This window comes from Populus alba, chromosome 2 (assembly GCF_005239225.2).
Source record: "Populus alba chromosome 2, ASM523922v2, whole genome shotgun sequence".
Classification (NCBI taxonomy): Eukaryota; Viridiplantae; Streptophyta; class Magnoliopsida; order Malpighiales; family Salicaceae; genus Populus; species Populus alba.
The window spans coordinates 8,579,577-8,604,525 of NC_133285.1; the positions used below are offsets into that span (position 1 = coordinate 8,579,577).

General features: G+C 36.7%; 2 protein-coding genes across 2 annotated transcripts; both read left to right on the forward strand.

Moving 5' to 3' along the window:
- Positions 1-1,255: 1,255 nt before the first annotated feature.
- Positions 1,256-19,139, forward strand: LOC118057791 (uncharacterized). The gene is given in 24 exon segments (XM_035070502.2): positions 1,256-1,657; positions 1,780-1,887; positions 2,419-2,567; positions 2,843-2,924; positions 3,052-3,467; positions 3,831-4,263; positions 4,355-4,578; positions 10,047-10,242; positions 10,398-10,540; positions 10,616-10,790; positions 10,923-10,976; positions 11,491-11,670; positions 12,897-13,009; positions 13,387-13,495; positions 13,497-13,573; positions 15,466-15,523; positions 16,284-16,343; positions 16,440-16,484; positions 16,573-16,700; positions 16,801-16,936; positions 17,013-17,090; positions 17,527-17,643; positions 18,555-18,617; positions 18,711-19,139. Coding segments are annotated over 24 exon segments (3,378 nt in total). The 5' UTR covers positions 1,256-1,510; the 3' UTR covers positions 18,798-19,139.
- Positions 19,140-20,913: 1,774 nt separating this feature from the next.
- Positions 20,914-24,949, forward strand: LOC118057792 (mechanosensitive ion channel protein 1, mitochondrial). The gene is made up of 6 exons (XM_035070503.2): positions 20,914-21,730; positions 21,843-22,111; positions 22,687-22,787; positions 23,326-23,433; positions 23,856-24,077; positions 24,528-24,949. Exons 1-6 carry the CDS (start codon positions 20,940-20,942, stop codon positions 24,636-24,638), a joined length of 1,602 nt encoding a protein of 533 aa, XP_034926394.1. The 5' UTR covers positions 20,914-20,939; the 3' UTR covers positions 24,639-24,949.

Below are 24,949 nucleotides of genomic sequence, written 5' to 3' on the forward strand. Positions count from 1 at the left end.
AAAGGTGGCTCGGAATGAGCTAGCCAGCGGTCAGAGACAACTTGGTGGGATAGATCTTCCCAATAGGCCCACGGGTTAGCAATCTATCTTAGCGGCCGAATAGATCTTCCTCGTAGGCCCATGGGTGAGCAAATCGAATGAAGAGTAACTGGATAAGGTCCAGCGTGGATTTTTTTTCTTCCAGAAATCACATTTAGAGGCTTGGGCTTTTGATAATCCAAGTTACAAGTCATTCATAAGAATTTTCGGGCCTTTTTAAAAAAATTTAAAATGATTTTATTTTTTTATTTACTTAAGTTAATATATTTTTAGTATTTTTAAATTATTTTAATATGCTAGTATCAAAAATAATTTTTAAAATATAAAAAAACATTATTAATATATAATTTAATACGAAAAATTGCTTGCAACTACAGTGCCAAATAAACTCAAAATATAGCTTAAGTATAACTAATAATATTTTATTAATTATAACTCGAAACTTATTTATTAATAACTCAAGTTATTAAAACATGGCCGTGTCAGCAACCTGAAAGGCAAAGAAAAAACCTTGATTAAGTCTTTTTTTATCTAGGTTTACCAACTTTTCTTTAAATTTTTCTTCAAAATAATGTTATTTTTTGCATAAGATACGCATATTAGATGAAAAATATTAACTAGAAAATTGAAAAGGATCCTATTATGAAATGAGAAAAACTTCTAGGATCTAAATGAAAATGTTACATTACTACATTTAAGATTTATTCCTTTTTTTTTTTTTTTATGTATAGAGTCGGTCAATGAAATCTAGAACTTTTATACTGTATTAAAAAGCTCAAACACATCTCATAAGATTTTTTGGAAGGATATTTGAAATTGTGATATATGATATTTTTTAAAATAGATTTTTATTTGAAAGTATATTAAAATGATTTTTTTTTCAAATGATTTTTATTTTTGATAGTACATCAAAACAATTATAATGTATTAAAAAACCAAAATTACTTTTAAAAAATATTTAAGTTTAGGAGTGTGGCTAAACAATTTTCGGTTAAAATTTAATTTTTGATTAAAAAATAATTTTATTTATATTTTTAAAACAGTTTTAAAGTATTATATAAAAAAATAAAAAAATATATTATTTTAATATATTTTAAAATCACTTTATAAAACGCTTACGGAAAGCGGAAATAGAAGTTGAGAGAAACTCCCTCTGGTTGCGTGCGGGTGCGACGTCGTTTTTTCCATAAAGAGATCAAGGCAAAAAATGATGGCATGGACCCGAAAAAACAATCATCGACACTTAAAATTAATGGATATAGAGATCTTGCCTGAATGGAATGAAAAAAATATAATGAAATGCTGCTGCGTGGTGACCTGCATCACTCACTCTCCCTGGAAATGCTTCAGATCATCCTCTATCTCTCAAACCCTAACAAACTCTCCATCAAATTCTGCAAATCACTGCCAGAGCGATCTCTCCGAATAAATAAATAAATAGATAAATTAAGGCACCAAGACCGAATCAAAGATGTATATGGCATACGGATGGCCGCAGGTGATCCCTCTAGAACAAGGACTCTGTCCTTCACAGCAGCGGATCATTTATTTCAAAGTCATCAATCGCCTCTTCCTTGCTGTCTCTCCTTCTCACCTCGAGCTCTGGAGCTCCTCTCAGGTTCACAAGGAGCTTATGATCACTTTCATGTGCTTATTTTTGTTTCATCGTGGATAATTAGGGAATTTAGATTTGTGAATTTTTGCTGGTCTTTATTTTTATTTTTTTGTGATTATGTGCAGCATAAAGTGAGGTTAGGCAAGTATAAGAGAGATGCGGAGTCGTTGGAGAGAGAAGGCGAAAATATACAGGCTGTGTGGAGTCCTGATACCAAACTGATAGCCATTCTTGTAAGTGTTTTTTATTTTTGATTTCTTTTTGTATGTTTGAGTTTGACGTGCCACTTCATTTGTGCTTTCTCGCCAATCTCGATAGTTTTCATGTAAGAAACTTTGCATGCATTTGACAATTAATGGAATAGGCAAATGCTTTTACGTAGATTCAGTCAACTCACACTGTAGAAATAATGTGGTGCACCTATCCCTATTTGTCAAAATTCTATTGAAATTGGAAGACTAGTAGACGCTGAGACTGTAGCTAGTTAGCTTCACTAGATGAACAGTTGGAGCTAGAAGTTCGGGCTCAATTATTGTAATATTGAATCAGTTTTATGGGGAAAATCTTCTGTTTTCTCTAATTTTTTTATATGGATAATGATATAGACAAAATGGCATAAAGAGTGGCTCGTCATTCAATTGTTTTAGTTTGTACCCTTTTTTTTTTATGTCTGGTCTGGAAATAAAGCCTGGATGCGTTGAGTTTATGAAAAGTGAATTGTGATAGTTTTGCTTATATATATATATGCTTTCTATTGTGTGCAGACAACATCTTTCTTTTTACATATATTCAAGGTTCAATTCTCTGAAAAAAGAATACAAATTGGAGGGAAGCAACCATCTGGCTTGTTTCTTGCTAATATAACTCTTGTTCTTAGTGAGCAAGTGCCCTTTGCAGATAAGGAATTGACAGTGTAAGTAACCTTGGCTACTCTTTCCTATTTCAGGGGAGGGTGGGCTGATTCCTAACTGACTCTGGTTTTGAACATTTAAATGCAGATGTGGAATTCGCATTCCATACTGGTGTATATATATCTGCAATGTACATAATGCTAGTTTTTTATGTGTGTGTGTATTTTAATCTATATGATTCCTGCTTACTCTCATATACTCTCAGTATTTTTATAAGCTTTTACTCTTGATTTTCATAGTAGTCCTCTAATATATATATATATTTTTTTTGTGGCAGGAGCAATTTTGTAAGTGATAACAAACATATGTTACTAGGACTTTCCAATGGATCTCTATACAGTATCTCCTGGAAGGGAGAGGTAATCAAAACAGAATAGGCATTGATTATAATAACTCGCAATGTTTGTTTTATTTAGATGTTACAAGTCTATTTAAGATAAACTGTTGAGTGAATTCTTTTTTGATTGTATCTCAATTTCTTAACAGTTCTATGGAGCTTTTGAAATTAATCCCTATTCACGTGACAGCAGTGATGCCTCCATCTCACCACATTCTTTAGGTAATGGTTTTGCTTCTGGAAGGGCTTCATCAGGTTCTGTATCTAATCATAATATCACCAGGAAGACTGCTATTGTCCAGCTGGAACTTTGCTTGCCGATGAGGTTGCTGTTTGTCTTGTATTCTGATGGACAACTAGTATCTTGCTCTGTAAGCAAGAGAGGTTTAAAGCAAGTTGAATATATCAAACCTGAAAAAAAGTTAGGTTCTGATGATGCTGTATGTACTTCAGTAGCTTCAGATCAACAAATCCTTGCTGTTGGTACCAGAAGAGGGGTTGTTGAGTTATACAACCTAGCAGAATCTGCATCTCTCATTCGTTCTGTGTCTTTGTCTGACTGGGGGTAAGTTTCTTGCATCCTGTCAGCAGGGTTATTGTAGGGGTGAGGTAGTTCAATATCACTGAGTGTTTGTTCTTTAGGCATTGAACTCATGGAAAAGTATGAAGTTGGACTAATTTGGAAACTTTGGGAAATTTAAAATTTCTGAATTTCTGAAATGATCATTTGCTTCCACCTATTAAAAACGTAAAATGAGGAATTCCTTAAAACTTATTCACCTCATTCAAGTTTTTCCTGACTAACCTCCTAACTTTTAGATGATCATTTCCTTCTGGTTTGTGACTTGATGCTATTCATGTACTTCTTGTGTTTGGACTTTGAGTTCATGAATTTCAAAAGCTTTGTCATGGTCTTATTATTTTGCAGCTATTCCATGGATGAAACTGGTCCTGTTAGTTGTATCGCGTGGACACCTGATAATTCTGCTTTTGCTGTTGGGTGGAAGTTAAGAGGACTTACAGTATGGTCTGTATCTGGGTGTCGTTTGATGTCAACAATTCGTCAAATTGGTTTATCTTTATCTTCTCCAAAGGTTAAGCCAAAACAAGATTGTAAATTCGAGGCATTGATGAATGGCACCTCATTGATGCAGTGGGATGAATATGGTTATAAGCTTTATGTGATTGAAGAAGAGTCCCTTGAGAGAGTTATTGCATTTTCATTTGGCAAATGCTGTCTCTCCAGAGGAGTTTCAGGAAAGGACATATTGTTCGTCAAAGTTATTTATGGTGAAGATCGGTTGCTTGTTGTACAGTCCGAAGATAATGATGAACTCAGAATTCTACATCTAAACCTTCCAGTTATGTGTTCAAATAGCACAAGTTATTGACTATCATCATTTACTTGTCTTTGTAATTTATTGAGGCTGATATGCACTTTCTTTTGCTTAGGGTTCCTATATCTCCCAAAACTGGCCAGTTCAACATGTTGCGGCTAGCAAGGACGGAATGCACTTAGCTGTTGCAGGCCTCCATGGGTTGATCTTATATGATATACAGCTGAAAAAGTGGCGAGTGTTTGGAGATATTACTCAGGAACAAAAGATTCAGTGCAAAGGGTTATTATGGCTAGGGAAGATTGTCGTTGTCTGCAACTACATTGATTCTTCTAACACGTGAGTTATCAATCTCTGTTTACAGACATGATTGGTTATTCAAACTTCTAAGTTGGTATATTTTTGTAGAAACAAAACCAGTACTTCATGAATCTATAGATTGCAGAGGGAACCATCTGATTTTGAGCCATTTGACTAATTTGCATCAGATGGTGCCCACTGCATATCTATTGATTCATGAAGTGTTAGTGTTTAGTGTTCTATGATACTCTCCTGAATTATGATTAGGTAGACCTGTTAGCATTGTCAATATATTCTCTTTTATTTCATCTCTTTAATAGCTGTTAGTCTTTCCTTTATAGCTGTCAGTATATTCTATTTCTTTCATAGCTGTCACTATATTCTTCTTTCTTTGTTTAATTTCTGTTATAGCTGTATATCCCTTGATTCTCTCCAAAAGAAAACATTTCCAGAATTTCTCTTGTATTATCTTGTCATGGTATCAGAGCTATACCTTTGAATTTGTATCCCAAAATCAGGTTCTTTCTTGTTGTTTTCGATTTCTGGATTATTCTGGATCAGTCCTAGATACAGAGGACTCTCAGTTTCTTGGTTCTTTTGGTTTGGTTCTTGGTTGTCAGCTGAGGTCTGTATTCTCCTGGTTCAGTGATTTTTTTTTGTGTGTATCACTACAAAGATGTCAAACAATTCTGATCTGTTTGGTGTCCGATTTACTGGGAAGAATTATTCAGCTTGGGAATTTCAGTTTCAAGTCTTTGTCACAGGAAAAGAATTGTGGGGTCATGTGGATGGGAGTGATCCAGCCCCTACTGATGCTAAAGAACTATCTTTATGGAAGGTCAAGGACGCTCGGGTAATGTCCTGGATACTAGGGTCAGTCGACCCCCTCATTATTCTGAATCTGAGGCCATACAAAACAGCAAGAACCATGTGGGAATATCTGAAAAAGGTTTACTATCAAGATAACAATGCTAGACGTTTTCAATTAAAACACGACATCTCTAATTATTCTCAAAGCAATCTTTCTATTCAGGAGTATTATTCTGGTTTTCAGAATCTATGGGCAGAATATACTGATATCATTTATGCCCAGATTCCAGTAGAATCCCTCTCGGTTATTCAGAAGGTGCATGAGCAAAGCAAGCGTGATCAATTTCTCATGAAATTGAGATCTGAATTTGAGATTACTCGCTCAAATTTGATGAGCCGAGCTCCCTTGCCTTCCTTGGATGTTTGTTTTGGGGAATTACTGCGGGAAGAACAGCGAATCCTTACACAAAGTACTCTAAAGCAGGACAACCCAGCTGCAGTTGCCTTTGTTGCCCAAGGAAAAGGTAGAGGCCGGAATATGGGCAATGTTCAGTGTTATAGTTGCAAGGAATATGGCCACATAGCTAACAATTGTAGAAAGAAGTTCTGCAATTATTGCAAACAGCAAGGGCACATTATCAAGGAGTGTCCCACTCGTCCTCAAAACCGGAAAATACAAGCCTTTCCAGCGGTGGTATCTGAAAACTCATCTGTGACAGTCGCTACCAGTTCTCTTACTCCAGAAATGGTGCAGCAAATGATCATTACAGCCCTCTCGGCCCTAGGGCTACAAGGTAATACTTCCAATTCACAACTTTGGCTTGCTGATTCCGCTGCTTCAAATCATATGACCAACTCATCAAGTATGCTTAAGAATGTGCGAGAGTATCATGGTTCATCACAAATTCAGGTTGCTAATGGTGGTCATATACCCATCACTAAAAATTGGAGATATTGATCCCACCTTCACGAATATTTTTGTATCACCAGAACTGTCTACTAGCCTTATTTCAATTGGGTCAACTGGTGGATGATAACTGTGATGTGCATTTTTTCTCGTAATGGTTGTCTTGTGCAGGATCAGGTGTCGGGGAAAGTAATCGCGAAGGGGCCTAAAGTTGGACGCTTATTTCCGCTGAATTTTTCCATTCCTAGTTGTCTTTCTTTTGCATGCTCGAATGTTCTCAATAAAAGTGAAGTCTGGCATAAACGTTTAGGCCATCCAAATTCTGTTGTTTTATCGCGATTGTTGAATTCTGGTTTGTTGGGAAATCAAGCCAAATTTTCTTCTCTCGATGCTTTGATTGATTGTTCAACATGTAAGTTAGGTAAGAGTAAAACTCTTCCTTTTCCTTCTCATGGTAGTCGTGCCACAAAATGTTTTGATATTATTCATAGTGATGTTTGGGGACCTTCACCGATACTTTCTCATGCTCATTTCAAGTACTTTGTAACTTTTATTGATGATTATAGTAGGTTTACTTGGGTATACTTCCTACGTTCCAAATCTGAGGTTCTTTCCGTCTTTAAGACATTTCTTGCCTATGTTGAAACCCAATTTTCTACTGGTATTAAGGTATTAAGATCTGATTCGGGTGGGGAATATATGTCACGTGACTTTCATGATTTGTTTACTACAAAAGGGCATTATTTCAACATCGTTCTTGTCCATATACACCTCAACAAAATGGGGTTGCTGAGCGTAAGAATCGACATTTGTTGGATGTCACTAGAACCTTATTGCTTGACTCGTCTGTTCCCTCTAAATTCTGGGTTGAAGCATTGTCTACTGCTGTTTATTTAATCAACCGTTTGCCCTCCCAGGTGTTAAAATTCGACTCCCCTTATTATCGTCTATATCATGAGGCTCCTAGCTACTCTGATTTGCATACTTTTGGTTGTGTCTGTTTTGTTCATTTGCCTTCTAATGAACGCCACAAACTTTCTGCTCAGTCTGCTAAATGTTGCTTTTCTAGGTTATAGTATTTCTCACAAGGGTTTTGTTTGTTATGATCTAAGTTGTAGCAAATTTCGTGTCTCTCGCAATGTGGTCTTCTTTGAAAATCAATATTTTTTTCCTACTGCTACTCCTACTACATCTTCATTGCATGCTCCTATTCTTCCTCATTTTGAGGATGTGTCGTCATTTGAGCGGTTTAAACCTGGAATTGTGTATGAAAGACGGCGCCCAATTTTGGCTCTTCCGGAGACTAACCCACCATCTGATCCTGCTATTGAGACTGCTTCGGTACCTTCCCCTCTGCAGCCTGCACTTCGTCGTTCTCCGAGGGTTTCTTATCCTCCTGATAGGTTTGGTTTCTCTGCTACTCTATCCAATATTTATTGTTCCATCATGTTACTCACAGGCTGTTCCAGCATGAGTGTTGGCAAACCGCCATGCAGGAAGAACTTTGTGCGCTTCAGGATAATCATACATGGGATCTTGTTTCATGTCCTCTATCCATTAAACCCATTGGGTGTAAATGGGTATATTCCATAAAACTTCGCTCTGATGGCACTCTAGACCGCTATAAAAGCTCGGTTGGTTGCTCTGGGGAATCGACAAGAATATGGGGTGGATTATGAAGAGACTTTTGCCCCTGTAGCCAAAATGACTACTGTGCGCACTATTATTGCCATTGCTGCTTCACAGGGTTTGGCCCACTTCATCAAATGGACGTCAAAAATTGCATTTCTTCATGGTGATCTCAAAGAGGATATTTATATGGCACCTCACCGGGTTTGGTTTCATCTTCTTAAATCGGTTGTTTGTAAATTGAAGCGGTCCTTGTATGGTTTGAAACAAGCTCCCCGGGCATGGTTTGACAAGTTTCGCACTACCTTGCTTCGCTTCTCTTTTGTGGCAAAGCAAATATGATTCTTCATTTATTTCTTTGCACAACATCTACTGGGTATGTTTTCTACTTGTTTATGTCGATGACATTGTCATTACAGGCACTGATTCGACATTGATTAGCAGACTTCAGCAACACCTTCGGGATTCCTTTCATATGACGGACCTTGGTTCTCTCACTTACTTTCTTGGGTTTGGAGGTTCATTCTTCCTCTTCTGGTATTTATGTGCACCAACAGAAATACACTCATGATTTGATTGCTTTGGCCGGTCTTCAAGCTTCTTCTCCCGTAGATACTCCTTTAGAGGTGAATGTTAAGTTTCAAAGTGATGTTTGGGGATCTTCTTCCTAATCCATCTTTGTATCGACAACTTGTTGGCAGCTTGAATTATCTTACTATTACTCGACCTGATATCTCCTTTGCTGTTCAGCAAGTCAGTCAATTTATGCAATCTCCTCGTCATCTACACTTAGCAGCAGTCCGTCGCATCATTCGATATCTACTTGGTTCTTCTAACCGTGGTCTATTCTACCCAGCTGGATCTCCTCTTAGTCTTGTTGCATACAGTGATGCAGATTGGGCTGGTTGTCCTGATACCAGACGCTCTGTTACAGGTTGGTGTATGTTTCTTGGTGATTCCTTGATTTCTTGGAAAAGTAAGAAACAAGTTCGAGTCTCCAAATCCTCGACCGAATCTGAATATCGCGCCATGGTCCGCTGCCTGCTCAGAGATTGTTTTGGCTTCGTGGCCTGCTTGCCGAGATGGGATTTCCGCAGACTACTCCTACTCTCCTCCATGCAGACAACACGAGTGCTATTCAGATTGCTACGAATCCTGTCTTCCATGAGCGCACCAAACATATTGAAGTGGATTGTCACTCTATCCGCGAAGCCGTCGATGCTCATGTTATTTCTCTTCCACATATCTCCACTGATCTCCAGATTGCTGACGTGTTCACCAAATCCATGACTCGACCACGACTTCAGTTTTTGGTTGGCAAATTGATGCTTAGTAATCCTCCAGCATCAATTTGAGGGGGGTTGTTAGCATTGTCAATATATTCTCTTTTATTTCATCTCTTTAATAGCTGTTAGTCTTTCCTTTATAGCTGTCAGTATATTCTATTTCTTTCATAGCTGTCACTATATTCTTCTTTCTTTGTTTAATTTCTGTTATAGCTGTATATCCCTTGATTCTCTCCAAAAGAAAACATTTCCAGAATTTCTCTTGTATTATCTTGTCAAGACCAACCCTTTTAATTCACTGGGGTGGTAATTGGGACAGGTTCTGAGGTAGGGTAGTGGGTGAATATGGAAATTCTGATTTTTTTTTCCTGTGATGTGGGAAGAATTGGGATTTATATGATAGGTATGCAGACACAGCACTTGACACGTAGCCCTTTGAAATAAAATCAAATACCTGTAAGTCCATTATCAAAATTCTTAGGAAACAACTTTGATTGTATAGGCGTTTACGAACTCTAGATTCTTCCTTGTTGTTTAAGGACTTGGACCGGGTACTACCCAGAAAAAAAGACAGAGTAAAGACAAAATTCAAATAGAAGAATACTTGTTGAGAAGTCGAAGTTTCACAAAGGTTCGACATGCCATCGCTTCAGGATTCCATTATAGAGAAGCCTCTCAAAAAGACCTTCAAAATGATTTTCCCTGTTTGTGCAACAAAGTGTTTAGGCGAGACTTGGTACAGGCCAGGCTGATTTCTTAAGCCATTCCTCTGTGGCACTTGTCAGTCTTGGTTTATGTACTTGGGTAGATTTATATTTTTTATCTTATTTAACCCTGCAATATAGTTTATTATTCAAATAATTGGTTTTCTGCAGGTATGAGTTACTTTTTTATCCAAGATACCACCTTGACCAGAGCTCCTTACTTTGTCGAAAGCCATTGCTTGCTAAACCAATGGTGATGGATGTCTATCAAGACCATATACTTGTCACATATCGCCCGTTTGATGTCCACATATTCCATGTGAGATTGTTAGGTGAACTGACTCCTTCCAGCACTCCAGATTTGCAGGTAAATGAATATTTTCCAGTTTCTTATTATTAAATATTATAACCAATATATGTGAATATTTTTGATATCCATCACCTCTTGGAGTTTAATTTTGCACTTGAGTATTTTAGTGAAACTTTATTCTTCATACTTTGAAGTGAAAAAATGACAAACAGCTTTCTACAGTACGAGAACTTTCTATCATGACTGCAAAGAGCCATCCTGCAGCTATGTGTTTCATCCCTGACAGGCTTCCAAGAGAGTTGGCCTCAGACAATCATATTTCATCGTCAGAGTTTTTGGACACAGAGCCTGCTAGGTATTCATCTTTGCAAATACTGATGGAATTTCTTTTGTGTACCATATGCCTCTGAATCACTGCACACTTTGCTAGATGTTTGGTACTGAGAACAAATGGGGAACTTTCGCTTTTGGATTTGGATGATGGACGTGAAAGAGAGCTCACTGACTCTGTTGAATTATTTTGGGTTACTTGTGGTCAATCAGAGGAGAAGGCAAATCTAATTGAGGAAGTATCTTGGCTGGATTACGGCCACCGAGGCATGCAGGTAATTTGATGCTAAGCTTCATAATCTCTTTCCTGTACTCCTAGCTATTATTAGCTTCTACAATGGGTTACCTTTAGTGCCTGTCTACTGTACTTGTCTGATGTAGATCTTATTGGAAGCTTTCTTTTACAGGTTTGGTATCCATGTCCAGGTGCTGATCCTTTTAAACAGGAAGACTTTTTGCAGGTATGCATATAATCAGTAACATTAAAGGTTCTTTATACCATGGTATTTGACAGATGATATGGAGCAGGACTTGTGAATTTTGTATACTTACTGGATGCAAATTCATTTTCTTTTTTTGCTGTGAAATTTCTACACTTAATACTTAGAAGACGGAACTTGTCGGTGTAGCCCTCAAGTTAAATTTTAAGCATTCTTGATTAGCTTTGACCAATTCAGTTTCTTTTGAAGTCAGTAAAATGGACTTGGCTCTGTTTAAATTCTGGTTTGACTGTGATTTTAGCACTTTGGTTATATGTCTTTATTTATAAGGAAGCTGTATCCTTTTCTCTGTCTATATCATTATTTGTTGCTACATGTATTTGGTTTAGCTTATTTTTACTCTATCTATCTATGCCGGTTTATATATATATATATTCTTAACAGCAATCCTTTTGGTTTTCAGTGATTTCAGTCTGGTTCTTGATTGATGTATCCTGAATAGGTCTAACTTGACATCTTATGATTTATCTTTTAGTTGGATCCAGAACTAGAATTTGATCGTGAAGTGTATCCTCTAGGGCTTCTTCCAAATGCTGGGTTGGTTGTTGGTGTTTCCCAGAGAATGTCCTTTTCAGCTTGCACTGAATTTCCATGTTTTGAGCCATCTCCTCAAGCTCAAACCATACTGCATTGCTTACTCAGACACCTTCTTCAGGTATCACTGCTCTTTTATTTCTACTTCTCTTTCGTTTTGCTTTTGATTTTTACTTAGGTGGTGTTTGGTATGGGGTTAAAAAATGGGGGTGAATTATCAAAGGAGTAATTATTACAAAAGTAATTTTTAAGGGTGCAAGAGTTAGTTTTTAAGGATGTTTGGCATGTTAATAAATCGAAGAGTAAATCATTTACTTGGTAGAAAGAGAGAATGTAATTAAGCTACTAGAAATGGTTGATGAGAGAGTAATAAAAACTTCATCTGGTGTGTGTTTTGGGACAAAGAGGAGACTGAAAAAAAATGCATGGAGTTTAAATTTTACCATAAAAATTATACCACTTTAGGGTAACGAGTATCCCCTTAATAAATTATCTTTTCCAAAACTAGAAACCAAACAAACTAGATTTCACCAGGGTAAATTATAACTCCCATCAACCTCCAATCAAACATAACCCCATAGTTGATGCAGAAGGGGAAACAATTGTTGGAACTTGGTATTTTTGAAAACTTTGTAGGAATACCGCTTATGCTTTCTCCTTTTGGTATTAAAAGAAGGTTACTTCAGTTCACATGCAACATAATTTCTGTGTATGAACCATCAATTTAGCTATTGCATGAGACTTAATTGATCAACTAAGCAGTTATGCTGTGAGCTGGGGCATATGGCAAGCCAGCACCTGGAATTTCTTCTGGTTTTAGCACTTAGCTTCTGCAGTGTTTTTATCACTTTGGTGCTAGAAATAAATTGGCCCTGGGATGAAAAGTCTTTTTTTTCAATTGAAGTTTTAGATTTCCATAGATTCACTGTTCACTGATAACCCTGAGCAAATAAAATGCTAGTTCCAATTTCGTGTTTCTGCTTTTTAGTCACCAATTGTCATGATCCAGGGTCTAGGCCAACATCACATGTCAAAATTATAGCACTGTTGATTACATGATGGTACATGCCATAGTGAAGTTGTAAATGCCATGAGGTGTTTCCCATGTGGCAGTGCAAGAAGTTTTTACCTCGTGGTGATTACCATGATGATGCAATTCCAAAATAGGCCCTTCGTGGGTTTTTCCATTATGGTAAAAAGGTTGCTTGTCTGTATGAAAGTCCTGTTTTTTCAGAAAAGAAATGTTAGTCCTGTTTTGAAGCAAACCAGCTGCTGAAAACACATGCTTACATTCCTTCTAGCTTTAAGGCATACTTTACTTATTCTGTTTGTGATTCTGTCTGCCAGAGAGACAAAACAGAGGAGGCTTTGCGGTTAGCACAATTATCAGCAGAAAAGCCTCACTTTTCCCATTGCCTGGAATTGCTCCTTTTTACTGTATTTGATGCAGAAATTTCAAGGTATGTGTATTTCATAAAGAGAGATGGAACCATGTCATGCATGATAACTAGAAGATCAATGCTTAGAATTGTTTTCTGGGAGCCAGATATTAATGAAATATGCAATCAATAAGCTTCTAAGCCAACTTTATTCCACATAACTGTTGTTTGAACGCAACGACCATAACCAAGAAACTTTGGGGTGACAGCTTCAATTGTATTTGTTTGTTCATGGGCACAATCACATAGCTGTTTGATATGTCTCCTTGGTCAACTAAATCTTAGTTGTTTTCAATTTGGAATATATGTGGTTCATTGATATGTCTATATTCATTGATTTAAACAATCAGCACCGGCTCTGTTATTGGCTTTCTAAATTAAAGTACTCTAGCTTGCAGGCAAAATGCGATCAAGAACCAGGTATCAGTCCCCTAAAATGCTGGCAACTGCTCTCTTTTGGAGAAGACCTGTGATTTGATAAGGAAACTTTACCCAGAGTATCTTGATAGTAGTTGTAAGTGTTGCAAGAAAAACTGATGGTCGATATTGGGCAGATTTATTCTCTGCTGCTGGAAGATCAACAGAGTAATATTCTGCTCCTTGCAGAGATACCTCTTTTTGAGTTTTTTCTTATGTTTTTACCGTAATTCTCAAAGATGTTTAGACAGGAACATTCTGCAATGAAGAAGGTGGTATTACACATGCATCAGTTTTTGAAATGTGGCTTTTGAAGTCCTTTTTTTTCTCTCCCTGTTGTTGGCTCCTACATTTTGGACAATTGTGTTGGTACTAGATAGCATAGTTTTGAAACCCGACCCGGTCATTGACCCGGTCAAGTGATCAGGTTCACGGGTCACCCGGGTCAACTAAAAAAAAAAAAACACCTATAAAAAAATCGGTGATTTGCATGTGATTTTGATTTTTTTTCTTTGGATTCTTCAATTGTGTTTTCGGCTTTTAAACTTTGAAAGATTTCCTTTTTAATTTCTGTTTTTACATTTGATGGGGAAAGACGATGGGGAGAGGAAGGTTTAGCTGGCCTTCTGGAGATACTTACGAGGGAGAATTTAAGAGTGGATATATGGATGGGATTGGTACATATACCGGGTCTAATAGGGATACATACAGAGGACAATGGGTTATGAACATGAAACATGGTCATGGCTTAAAGCATTTTTCCAATGGAGATTGGTATGATGGCGAATGGCGCCGCGGATTTCAAGAGGGAATTAATGGGAAATATGAATGGAAGAACGGTAACCAGTATGCTAGAGCACGAGTAGAGCAAATGATCGGTGCATCCATCGGAGCATGCTAACAGAAGGTGACTTGGCAGAAGAAAAAGACAGAAATTGATGCAAATATCGGGTTAGAGAAACATACCTGAGGGCTGAGGTGACTGGGCAAGAGAAATTGATGCAGAAATTGGGCTAGAAAAATCGATGGCATCATAGCAGCGAGTGAAAGAAGGATTATCGCAGAGAGTGAACAGAGAGTGAAATTGAAATTGATGTGCTGGGCTGAAGTTGATGCCAGAAATGAGAAAATGGCCAAAAATAAAGAAAATAGAGAGTGAAAGAAAGAGATAGAGATTCAAACCTTTCTTCATATTCAGACGTCTGCTGCTCCTCAGCTGAGTTTCTATCACAAAGATTAATTAGGTTTATTGCTTCGTTCTTCTTCTGTTTTCACTTTTCAGTCTTCAGTGTGTTTTGGCATTTTAGATGGTAAAAAACGACGTCGTTTAATGACAGTGAAAATAAAAAAAAAAAAAAAAAATTGACCGGAGTTCTCACCCGGGTTTGGCCGGATACTGCACCGGGTCCCGGTCGACCCGGTTTTCCCGGGCCCAATTCCCGAGCGGTTTTGCCTTCACCCGGACCGGTCCAGGCTTGGGCCGACCCGCCGGGCTGGTCCGGGTTTTAAAACTCTGCTAGATAGGCATGGTTGGGTAATTTCCTGCAAAGTCTGTGCCCTTTTTAGTTCATAGTTTAGCCTTCACAAGAAAAAACTAATTTATTACTTGGTATTTTCTATTAAACAGCAATTGTGGCTTGATGCTCACTGCCACCCTTTTATCCTCATTTTTCTATGCATTATTCTTCATTGATTATTTGATATAATTAGGGATGAGCAGCGTTCTCATTTGGGGAAAGGTTTAGCCCTCTGCTTACAATCAGGCTATGCATTGGGTTACTCTGACCCTTTATTAATTATGAAAAATTAGGGAGTTAGAGTTTTTTGACTTTTGATGCTAGTGAATGGAAAGCGTTGAAATAATGTGGCTTTCTTCCATTTTGCCGTATCAGTTTTGCGATGAAATTTACAATCTGATAGATATTTTAGTGTCATTTGTAAGTTTGAAAGGTTAATATGTAGTGGATTTCTCTTATTTTTATCCCATTTTTGCTCTGGGGTAGACAATGCTTGACATCATTTTCATATTAATTGCATTTGTTATTGATTGTGTGTTTAAGGTTGTTTGAAGAATGCTTCCTAAGGAGATGGTATCGCACTGCGGCTTGCTATATACTTGTAAGAATTGCAATCTTCTCTTTTGAATAACTCTTTGTTATAGTCTTTCTTTCTGTCTGTCCGTCCGTCTGTCCGTCTGTCTTTTTTTTTTCTTTTTTTTCTTTTAATGTATAGTAGCTCTTTGATATAAGGATTTAATGGTTTTTTTCTTTTTTCTCATTTCACATGTTAGCCAAGAAAGACACATTCTGATCAACTGACTGTAAACTTAAGCATAGTTTTATGCCATCGCTTGTAGTCAACACATACAGTCAGGTTTCTTTGATCTCATAGGGATTTCTTAGGGTGATGAATAATACTAGAGATACTAAAACTTCTGCAAACATTTTTTTTTTTACGAACTGATGTGATGGTTGATGATAGGTACTATATTATTTTTTCTAATTTTGTAGTGATAAGTATCTGATTAAATACTTAAAAGTCAAATCACTACTACCTAAAACCTTTATCTTTGATGCCATGAGTTAGTAGAAGGGTGCTGGTATCCCTTGCATTACTCATTGTTTATAATCTTAAACTATCTTGTGTCCTTTAATATTGGATTGTGTTGGTTGGGAGGACACATTCAAATCTTTGCCTGAGAGGTGCAATAATAATAAAAAGGATAAAGAAAGCTTATCCATTCTCACCGAAGACCATGATTTGATGAAGAGGATTCAAGTGCTACATTCTGCTTTTTTATGCATGCAAATTGGTCGTGAGAATGCATTGTAGTTAAAATTGTGCTCACTTAAATTGTTCCTTTTCATTAATGTCATAGGTGATTGCGAAACTTGAAGGTCCTGCTGTCAGTCAATACTGCGCCTTACAATTATTGCAGGTAGGCAAATGCTAGTAGCTTACCATAGCCACTCGCCTCTTTGTTTGTTGTTTTCTCTACGGTTCATCTCTGACAATGTTTATCAACTTTATACAGGCAACACTTGACGAATCTTTGTATGACCTTGGGCTGGAGAAACTGGTATTGCCCGGGCATGATTATTCTTCAGCAAATGATACTCAAACCTAACATGGGGCAGTGCATTTATTTCCCTTTGTTTTGTTACTAGGTGCGCTTCTTGCTGAGGTCTGGAAAGGAATATGACCAGACATCGACTGATTCAGATTTAGCATCTCCCAGATTTTTGGGTTATTTTCTTTCCCATTCCAGTTACAAGAAGCCATCATTGGACAACAGGTTGATATATTCATCCTGTTCTCTTGTACATTTTTCAGACCGTTGTAATAGTTAACTTCCGAAAGTTACTAACAAATCAGGTGCCTTTTCTTTGGAGCAGTAATTCCTTGAAAGAGCAAAGTGCTCATATTGCTTCTGTGAAGAGCATCTTAGAAAGCCATGCCAGCTATTTGATGTCAGGGAAAGAACTTTCCAAGCTTGTGGCTTTTGTAAAAGGCACTCAGTTTGATTTAGTGGTAAGCAAAACCTACATTTTTTTTGGAAGATGATCCGCTCCTTGTACAGTATTTTAAGATCGTGAATTAATTGCAGGAATACCTTCAACGAGAAAGATATGGTAGTGCTCGCTTAGAGAATTTTGCATCAGGGCTGGAATTAATTGGGCAGAAGGTGAACATCCTAAAATTCCTCAGTGCTCAACACTCTTAATAGATAAGCTGCATACTGACTGCTTAGCATGAATCTCTCTCTTTCATAAATAGCGTACTGGATTTCCTATATAACCTCCTCCTCATTGCACATCTTTTGTGGAAAATTAGATCACTTGTTAAAGCCTTTGGTGGTGTACCTGCAGTAGTCTCTGTTTTAATCGCTCTATTCTGAGCTGGTAACAAAATCTTTGAAATTAAAATCCTCGTACATGTATCATTAGTTAAGACTCTAACAAGACATCTCACATATCTTGCATCAGTACTGATATCATTTTCATATTTGCTATATTCCCTGAAGCAATATTGAACCATGATTAATATTTAAATCATTATTACTTGAAAATTTGCTTTGCCTTTTATTTTATTCTCGTAGAACCTTTATTGTATGTTTTCAGCTTCAAATGGGAATGTTGCAAAGCCGGTTGGACGCGGAGTTTCTATTGGCTCATATGTGTTCTGTGAAGTTCAAGGAATGGATAGTTGTTCTGGCCACACTTTTAAGACGAGCTGAGGTATAACCAGCTTTCTTTATATATGTGTGTATATATATATATATATAACACTCTGGCATTTATTGTCGTCTCATGAGTTTGCCATCTCACTCTGTATTGCTTGTGTTTCCTTCCATATTCAGGCAAACTTTTTTGAAGTCTGATTCTTGTGGTTTTGCTTGAAGCTTGTAACTTATACTTTTGGGGTTGTTTGGGAATGTGCTCAACCTTAAAAGGTTCAAAATGCTTGAGTTATTGGGACAATATCTCTGTAATGCTAGTTTGTGCGTTGGAAGTTCAAACTTCTTTTCCTGTAATGTAACACTAATAATTAATTACTGAACTAAAGAGATACATCGATGCATTAGAGAGCATGCTGGGTATTATTCCATTCGATTGACAGCGTTAAGACATCGCCAGTTATTTGTGCTGTACTCACATGCTATGATTTCTGTTAAGATTGTTTTATCTAGGCTTTGTTCTTGTAACTTGATTGCCCTCTCCTTAGCCTCACATGCTCATGATTTCTGTTAAGACTGTTTTATCCAGGCTTTGTTCTTGTAACTTGATAACCCTTTCCTCAACCTCCCTCCCTCCCACCACCCAACTAACCACACTTAGAAAGAGAGGCATAGCTGCCACCTAGATTGCATTTGGTTAATGTCCTGGGATAAAAGAGACAGAGAACGAAAGACATAAAAATAAATTAATCTTTGGGATAGTTTTGGAGTTATTTTTTCTTTATTTTTCAAAACAGTAAGTACAAAGAGGCATATCTCCCTTGTGCTCACTATCTTCTTTTATGTCCCTATACAGTAACCAAACCCTATCTTATAGTTTCATATAATAAGGCAGATGGACAGAAAAGGTCTCAGGCCAAGTTCGGCACATGGTTTGTCTTCCAAGCTAATTTATTGTGATGCTTTCAACAGGTTCTTTTCGATCTTTTCCAGCATGATATCAGGTTGTGGAAAGCATATAGCATCACCCTTCAGGTATGCATCTTTCAAAGCATTGCTGATTAATGTAATCAATAAAGGTGGTGTTTTTATGGGAATCTTACCCCGCCTTCCTGATCTGTGCTCCAGTCACGCCCTGCATTTTCTGAATACCATGATCTGCTTGAAGGCTTGGAAGAGAGACTCTCATCTGTATCAAATTTGCAAGAGAAATGAGGGTGGGTTTGGATCTCTAACCAGATTTCCTGGAAAAAAGAAAAAGAAAAAAGAGATGGTATTCAAAGCGACCCTTGTCATGGTTGAGGTGTTCTCGAGCATCACGTTCCTGTGGAATCATGTTCCCAGTGGATGAGCATCTATATAGTTATTCGACCAAAAAGATGAGAATATGCGCGAGTTGATGTTCGGGGTGGCCTTTTCATCATAATAACCATTTATCTCTTCGAATCACAAAATCATTGTAGATATGAGTTCTTCTATAGTCTTCACCCGTGTATAATAATTCTTTCTATTGAATGACATATAAATAAAGGAATTTGTCCAAATAAAATTACTCAAGTTATTGGGTCTCCTGCATAGTTACTGTTAATTTATATGTTCGAACCAGTTTGGTTTTGCCGTCAATTGTGCGAATCCTGATTGGATCATTCATTTCATCAATTTGATGATTTTTGTGTCAAAAGTATTTTTTAAAAATATGAACTCAAGGATTTTTTTTTTTTTCAAGTTTCAACTCATTTTGAACAGCACTTTCAATTACATTTGAGCCGAGCTATCCAAAATCACCAGGTAGAACGGGGTGGTGCCTGCCTTGTAAATCTTGTCAGTCAACATGAGCTTATCCCGAAAAAGAAGAAGAACTGCTTACACCTTTTGCGCGCGCTCTTGGTTCCGAATTTCACCGTAGTTGAATAGCTACTTTATTCCGTCCCTCCACTGCATGTTAGTAGCCAGTGATAAGGCCACTTACAGTAAGGAAAATGATAAGAAAGATGATATGATTGCATCGAGCCAGAGCCAGCTTTTGGGGCCTAAAATGGCAGATATAGGTGCATCGGTCCGAGTGGCCTTCGACTTAACCATTGTCGGTGCTTTCTCTCTTGTTACAAAAGCCTCGATTTTTAACAGTAGATTAGAAATATCTGATGGCCCCAGATATAGGAAGCAGGAGGTCTAGCATGGTGAGTTCTGAAGAAATTTTGAATGCCCAAACTTGGATTACTTCAGGTGTCTTGCATTTGCATGTTGTTCTCCCAAAGACGAGTTCTCGAATTATAGATATGGAAGTGTTAAAAAATTAATTTAATAAAATAATTTAAGTTATTATGTGAGGTTTCAAAAGATTATGATTTATATTATTTTCATTGACATAGTTTTTTCAAGTAAAAACCATTTTTAAACTTGCATAAACTCATATTATCTTGTGCTTATTTTTTATTAAATAAATAAAAATAATAAAAATTCAAACTCATGACCGGTTGATTATCAAGACTCTAAAATTATATAAGAATCAATTCAAACTTACAAACTTAAATTATTATATAAGATTTCAATATATAATTTATATTATTTTCTATTTAAAAAAAAAATATCACTACCTCCACTCACCATCACTAAGATAATATTATAATTGCACTGCTAATATTACAGAGCAAGCAATAAATTGTTTTAAAGTTATTTGCCTCAATCTATTTTCTCAAATACGAAGGTCTGGAAAGGAACATGACCGGACATCGACTGATTCAGATATAGCATCTTCCAGATTTTTGGGTTATTTCTTTTCCATTCCAGTTACAAGAAGCCATCATTGGACAACAGGTTGATATATTCATCCTGTTCTCTTGCACATTTTTCAGACCCTTGTAATAGTTAACTCCCGAAAGTCACTAGCAAATCAGGTGCCTTTTCTTTGGAGCAGTAATTCCTTGAAAGAGCAAAGTGCTCATATTGCTTCTGTGAAGAGCATCTTAGAAAGCCATGCCAGCTATTTGATGTCACGGAAAGAACTTTCCAAGCTTGTGGCTTTTGTAAAAGGCACTCAGTTTGATTTAGTGGTAAGCAAAACCCACAGTTTTTTGGAAAGATGATCAGCTGGGAACGCGGTTTGCACCGTGTTCTCAAAAAAAATTCAATTTTTTTTTTAAATTTAATATGATTTTGTATGTTTTGGATTGTTTTGATGTGTTAATATCAAAAATAAATTTTTAAAAATGAAAAAAGCATGCATTTCAGCATAAAAAATTATTTGAAAAGCAACCGCTACCTGCTAAACATATTTCCCCTTAATTGGTATTAGATTTTATTTATTTATCCATGAATTGTTTTTATTGAATTCCTCTCGTGTTGTAAGTTGCTACAATGGCTGGACTTAGGCCTTCAATGCTAAAAAATTCGCTCTGTGTTTCCATTAACTCCCTTTCATGGCAATCACTTCAATTTTGTAATGTTCATGGAAGTACTCTAAGATCAGCATATGCTATCATAAATCGTGGTTATTACAAAGATGAATCAAGATTGGCTGGAAATCTGACAAATTTTAAAGTTGTGAGATCTGACACTTGTGTCAATAGCCAATCTTATAGGATTGAACCCGTGATAGGATTTTCGTTAACTTCATCGAATGTGTTGTTTCGAAGTGCTGTTCCTTTCATTTCAATGAGACCCGAGATGAGCTATCGACCATTCTCTTGGTCATCTGGTGGCAAAGTTGATAAACCTGTCGGTAATGAAGTTCCAGCTTCATCCGGTGGAAATGATGTGGATGTTAGTAACAGTGGCGCTACTGTAAGTGACCGGATTGATAAGGTTAAAGAAGCTTGGCAAAGTACAGTGGATGCAGTAAGTTATTCTGGCCAAAAGGCTATAGAGACATCCGATGAACTGACCACATATGCTCAGCAGTTGCTTGATTCACATCCGTATCTTAAAAATATTGTTGTTCCATTTGGTTCGACTTTGACTGGTACAGTAGTGGCTTGGGTGGTGATGCCTAGACTTCTGAGGCGATTTCACAAGTATTCATTGCAAACTCCAGCTGCTTTGCTATCCGGAGGCATATCTGGGGAGCAAATTCCATATGAGAAAAGCATATTGGGCGCTTTGGAAGATCCTTTGAGATATGTAATCACTTTCATGGCATTTTCGCAAATGTTAGTAGCTGTAGCTCCAACTATAATCTTTTCCGCTTTATGATATTTGAATGTTCATGTTTTTGTTATATTTTTCAATAGGCGACTACTATATTTGGACTTTGACTTGCAGTGCTGTGATGGTGGCACCTACCATGATTGCTTCTCAACATATAGCACAAGTATGGAGGGGTGCTGCTATTCTTTCTTTTGTATGGTTTCTGCATCAGTGGAAGACAAATGTGTTTAATCGTGTGATAGCTTCAGCAACGGTAGATCAGGAAAACTTGTTAACTCTTGATAGAGTTTCTTCTGTTGGTCTTTTTGTTATTGGACTGATGGCTTTAGCTGAGGCTTGTGGGGTAGCAGTGCAATCTATTCTGACTGTGGGTGGCATTGGAGGTTTGTTAGTGAATGGCCTGTGCTCTTACTCCTATTGTAATTATGGTGATTTGATTATTTGACTTGAAAATTCCCGTCAATGAACTAATCTTCTGATTTTTTTTTCTCGTTCTATTTTGTGCTCCAAACTCCTATTTATTTGTGGTTGTGGTGCAATTTTAAAATCCTAATTTGTATAATTTATCGTGTCTTGTCTGTTTTTTTTTTTTGCTCTATGGGTTTCTTGAATGCATTTGTTAGCTCAAGAAGTTCTTAAATCAAAGCTATCTCCATTCTCTCTCTGTTTGTTTACTTCCTTTGTCATTTAGTTTGGGCTGCCACAACTTATATACTCATAACATTGTTCTTTTTCTTCAAAAGCTCTCCATTTGTATGGAGAGCTGTTATTTAGTTATGTTGTCAGGACTTCGACCTGCCATCTTAATTATGTTTCTTTTACACTAGTGGTTAGAAAGACTTGAATTATGTCATCTGTTCACCTCAATATCCTCGTACCAGTTTTATTTTCATGTGAATACTATCTGCTGCTCTATATTTTTACAATTCTCGTTGAAAACGAAATGCATCTTATGCAGGAGTTGCTACTGCTTTTGCTGCCAGAGATGTCCTTGGGAATGTTCTCAGTGGGTTGTCTATGCAATTTTCAAAGCCCTTTTCACTTGGAGATACAATAAAGGCGAGAACATGTCATTTGTCTATAGTCGATTCAAGTTTTTGGCTTTCGAAAGTGAAAAGTATTCATAAGGAAATAGTCTATGAGTTATGATCAGCTCATGGTTTTCTCCAAGATGTTCTTTGAAGGTTCTTTTCACAATGTACAAAAGCATTGTTTCATTAGACATCCATTGCTTAGTTTATGCTTTAATTTGTTATTACTCTCCTGCTGTTGGTCTTGTGATAAATTACACTACCAAGCACCTTTCATCCAGTCCCTCATCACTAGAGGCCATGAGCATGATAGCTGTTTAGATAGTATCCCATCCAATAATCACTGTCATTATAAAAATGAGTATCCTAATATCCATTCTAGTTTTACTTGTCAATGCACGAGAAAAATGGAAAAGAAGCTATTCTTCCTGTGCTTTTGTTATGATTTCAACAAGTTTACGCAAGCTTGTGAAACTGGAGGTAATGTATATACAATATATGCATTTGCTATTATTTTGTCTTGTCTCATTTTTCTTTAAAGAGACATTGAAATTCTCTGATTGCAGGCTGGGTCTATAGAAGGTCAGGTGGTTGAAATGGGACTCACAACCACTTCCTTACTGGATGTTGAGCAATTCCCTGTCCTCGTTCCAAATTCTCTGTTTTCCAGCCAGGTAGGCTGTTTTCTCTGCAAGTCATATTGTGTATTTTTAGGCAACCATAGTCAAAAGTTGTGTTACCATCTGCTCTCTTGCTTTGCCATGTATTTGTTAGAGAATAATATAAATTATATCCTAGAACTTCATTTAAAAATTTAAGCTTGTGGGTTAAAATGATTTTTTGATATGGTATCAAAGCCTTGATGACTAAGTGATCGCAAGTTTGAATCTTACCACTTTTATTTATTTGATAAAAATTAAATACAATATAATGTGAATTTATATAAGTTTTAAGATCAAAAGATTTTTATTTGAGAAGGTATATTAGAAAATAATATAAATTATATCTTAAAATTTCATTTAAAAACTTAAGCAAATGGTTTTTTATCGGTAGCTGTTGACCGACAAACCTTTGATGCCTGCATGTAAAATTATAGGTAATTGTGAACAAGTCTCGAGCCCAATGGCGTGCAGTTGTGTCCAAAATTCCTGTGATAGTTGATGACGTGGAGAAGATACCCCAGATATCAAATGACATAAAGAGCATGCTAAATTCAAACCCAAACGTTTTCTTGGGAAAGGAGGCTCCTTACTGTTACTTGTCAAGAATAGAAAATTCATTTGCCGAGCTGACTCTTGGCTGCAATCTCAAGCAAATGGTAAGATCCAATCCCCCATTTTTACTTCTGATGCAGGACAGAAAATCAACCATTTTGTTTGCAGATTAGCTGTGTTTTCACTAAATGATTTTCATCTGTACCAAGCATTTATTCTTTGAAATTTAAACATTAAATATCTAGCTTGCTGCTAATTGGAACTGTCTTTTGTGCTCGACTCCAGTTTGGAAAATAAAGACAAGACAATACTATATTCTTACAGCTCTCTCTATTTGCTAATAAATGCGACTGTAGCCATGCATAATCTACAATGGTATCAGTCTAAATAAGAATTATGGCATCAAATTCAGTGAAGCTTTGTAGTCAAGAATTGTATTTCTAAAATGCCAAACAATTTCAAAATCTTGCCAGGAAAATGTAGTTTGGGACTAAGGCTTGGTTGCTGTTCTCGCTGTTCTTACTAATATTTGTTGTATTGCTATGTGAGTGCAGAGCAAAGATGTATACAATACGGAGGAAGAAATTCTTCTGCAGTCAGTCAGGATAATAAAGGAGCGTGGTGCTAAATTAAGCAGCACATGGCAGGACAGTACCGGTCAGTGATACAGAGACAATGCTGATAAATAACGTTCCGTACGATGGAGCTCGGACCCTTCTCTTCATGAATTGAGCTTTAACATCATACTGCGCAGATATGTCAAGTGAAAATGGGTCTGTCCACAGTATCAGTTTCGCATGATTTATGAGAAAATTTATTTCCTTTTACATATAAAAAAAACATAATATATATCAATCTCAATTTCTCTAATTAATGTACCGTCCTAATAGATTATTAATCAGAAATATTTAGAAATAGTTTTTTAATGCAATAAAAATCTTATAATTATAACAACTTTATAATTTTTTTTATTAAA

Excerpts from the sequence above, each read along its gene's own strand:
- LOC118057792 (XM_035070503.2), top strand. The coding sequence starts at position 20,940 with ATGGCTGGACTTAGGCCTTCAATGCTAAAAAATTCGCTCTGTGTTTCC. Across the intron at positions 23,434-23,855 it reads ATTCTCTGTTTTCCAGCCAG|GTAATTGTGAACAAGTCTCG; the intron begins GTAGGCTGTTTT and ends GTAAAATTATAG. Across the intron at positions 24,078-24,527 it reads GCTGCAATCTCAAGCAAATG|AGCAAAGATGTATACAATAC; the intron begins GTAAGATCCAAT and ends ATGTGAGTGCAG.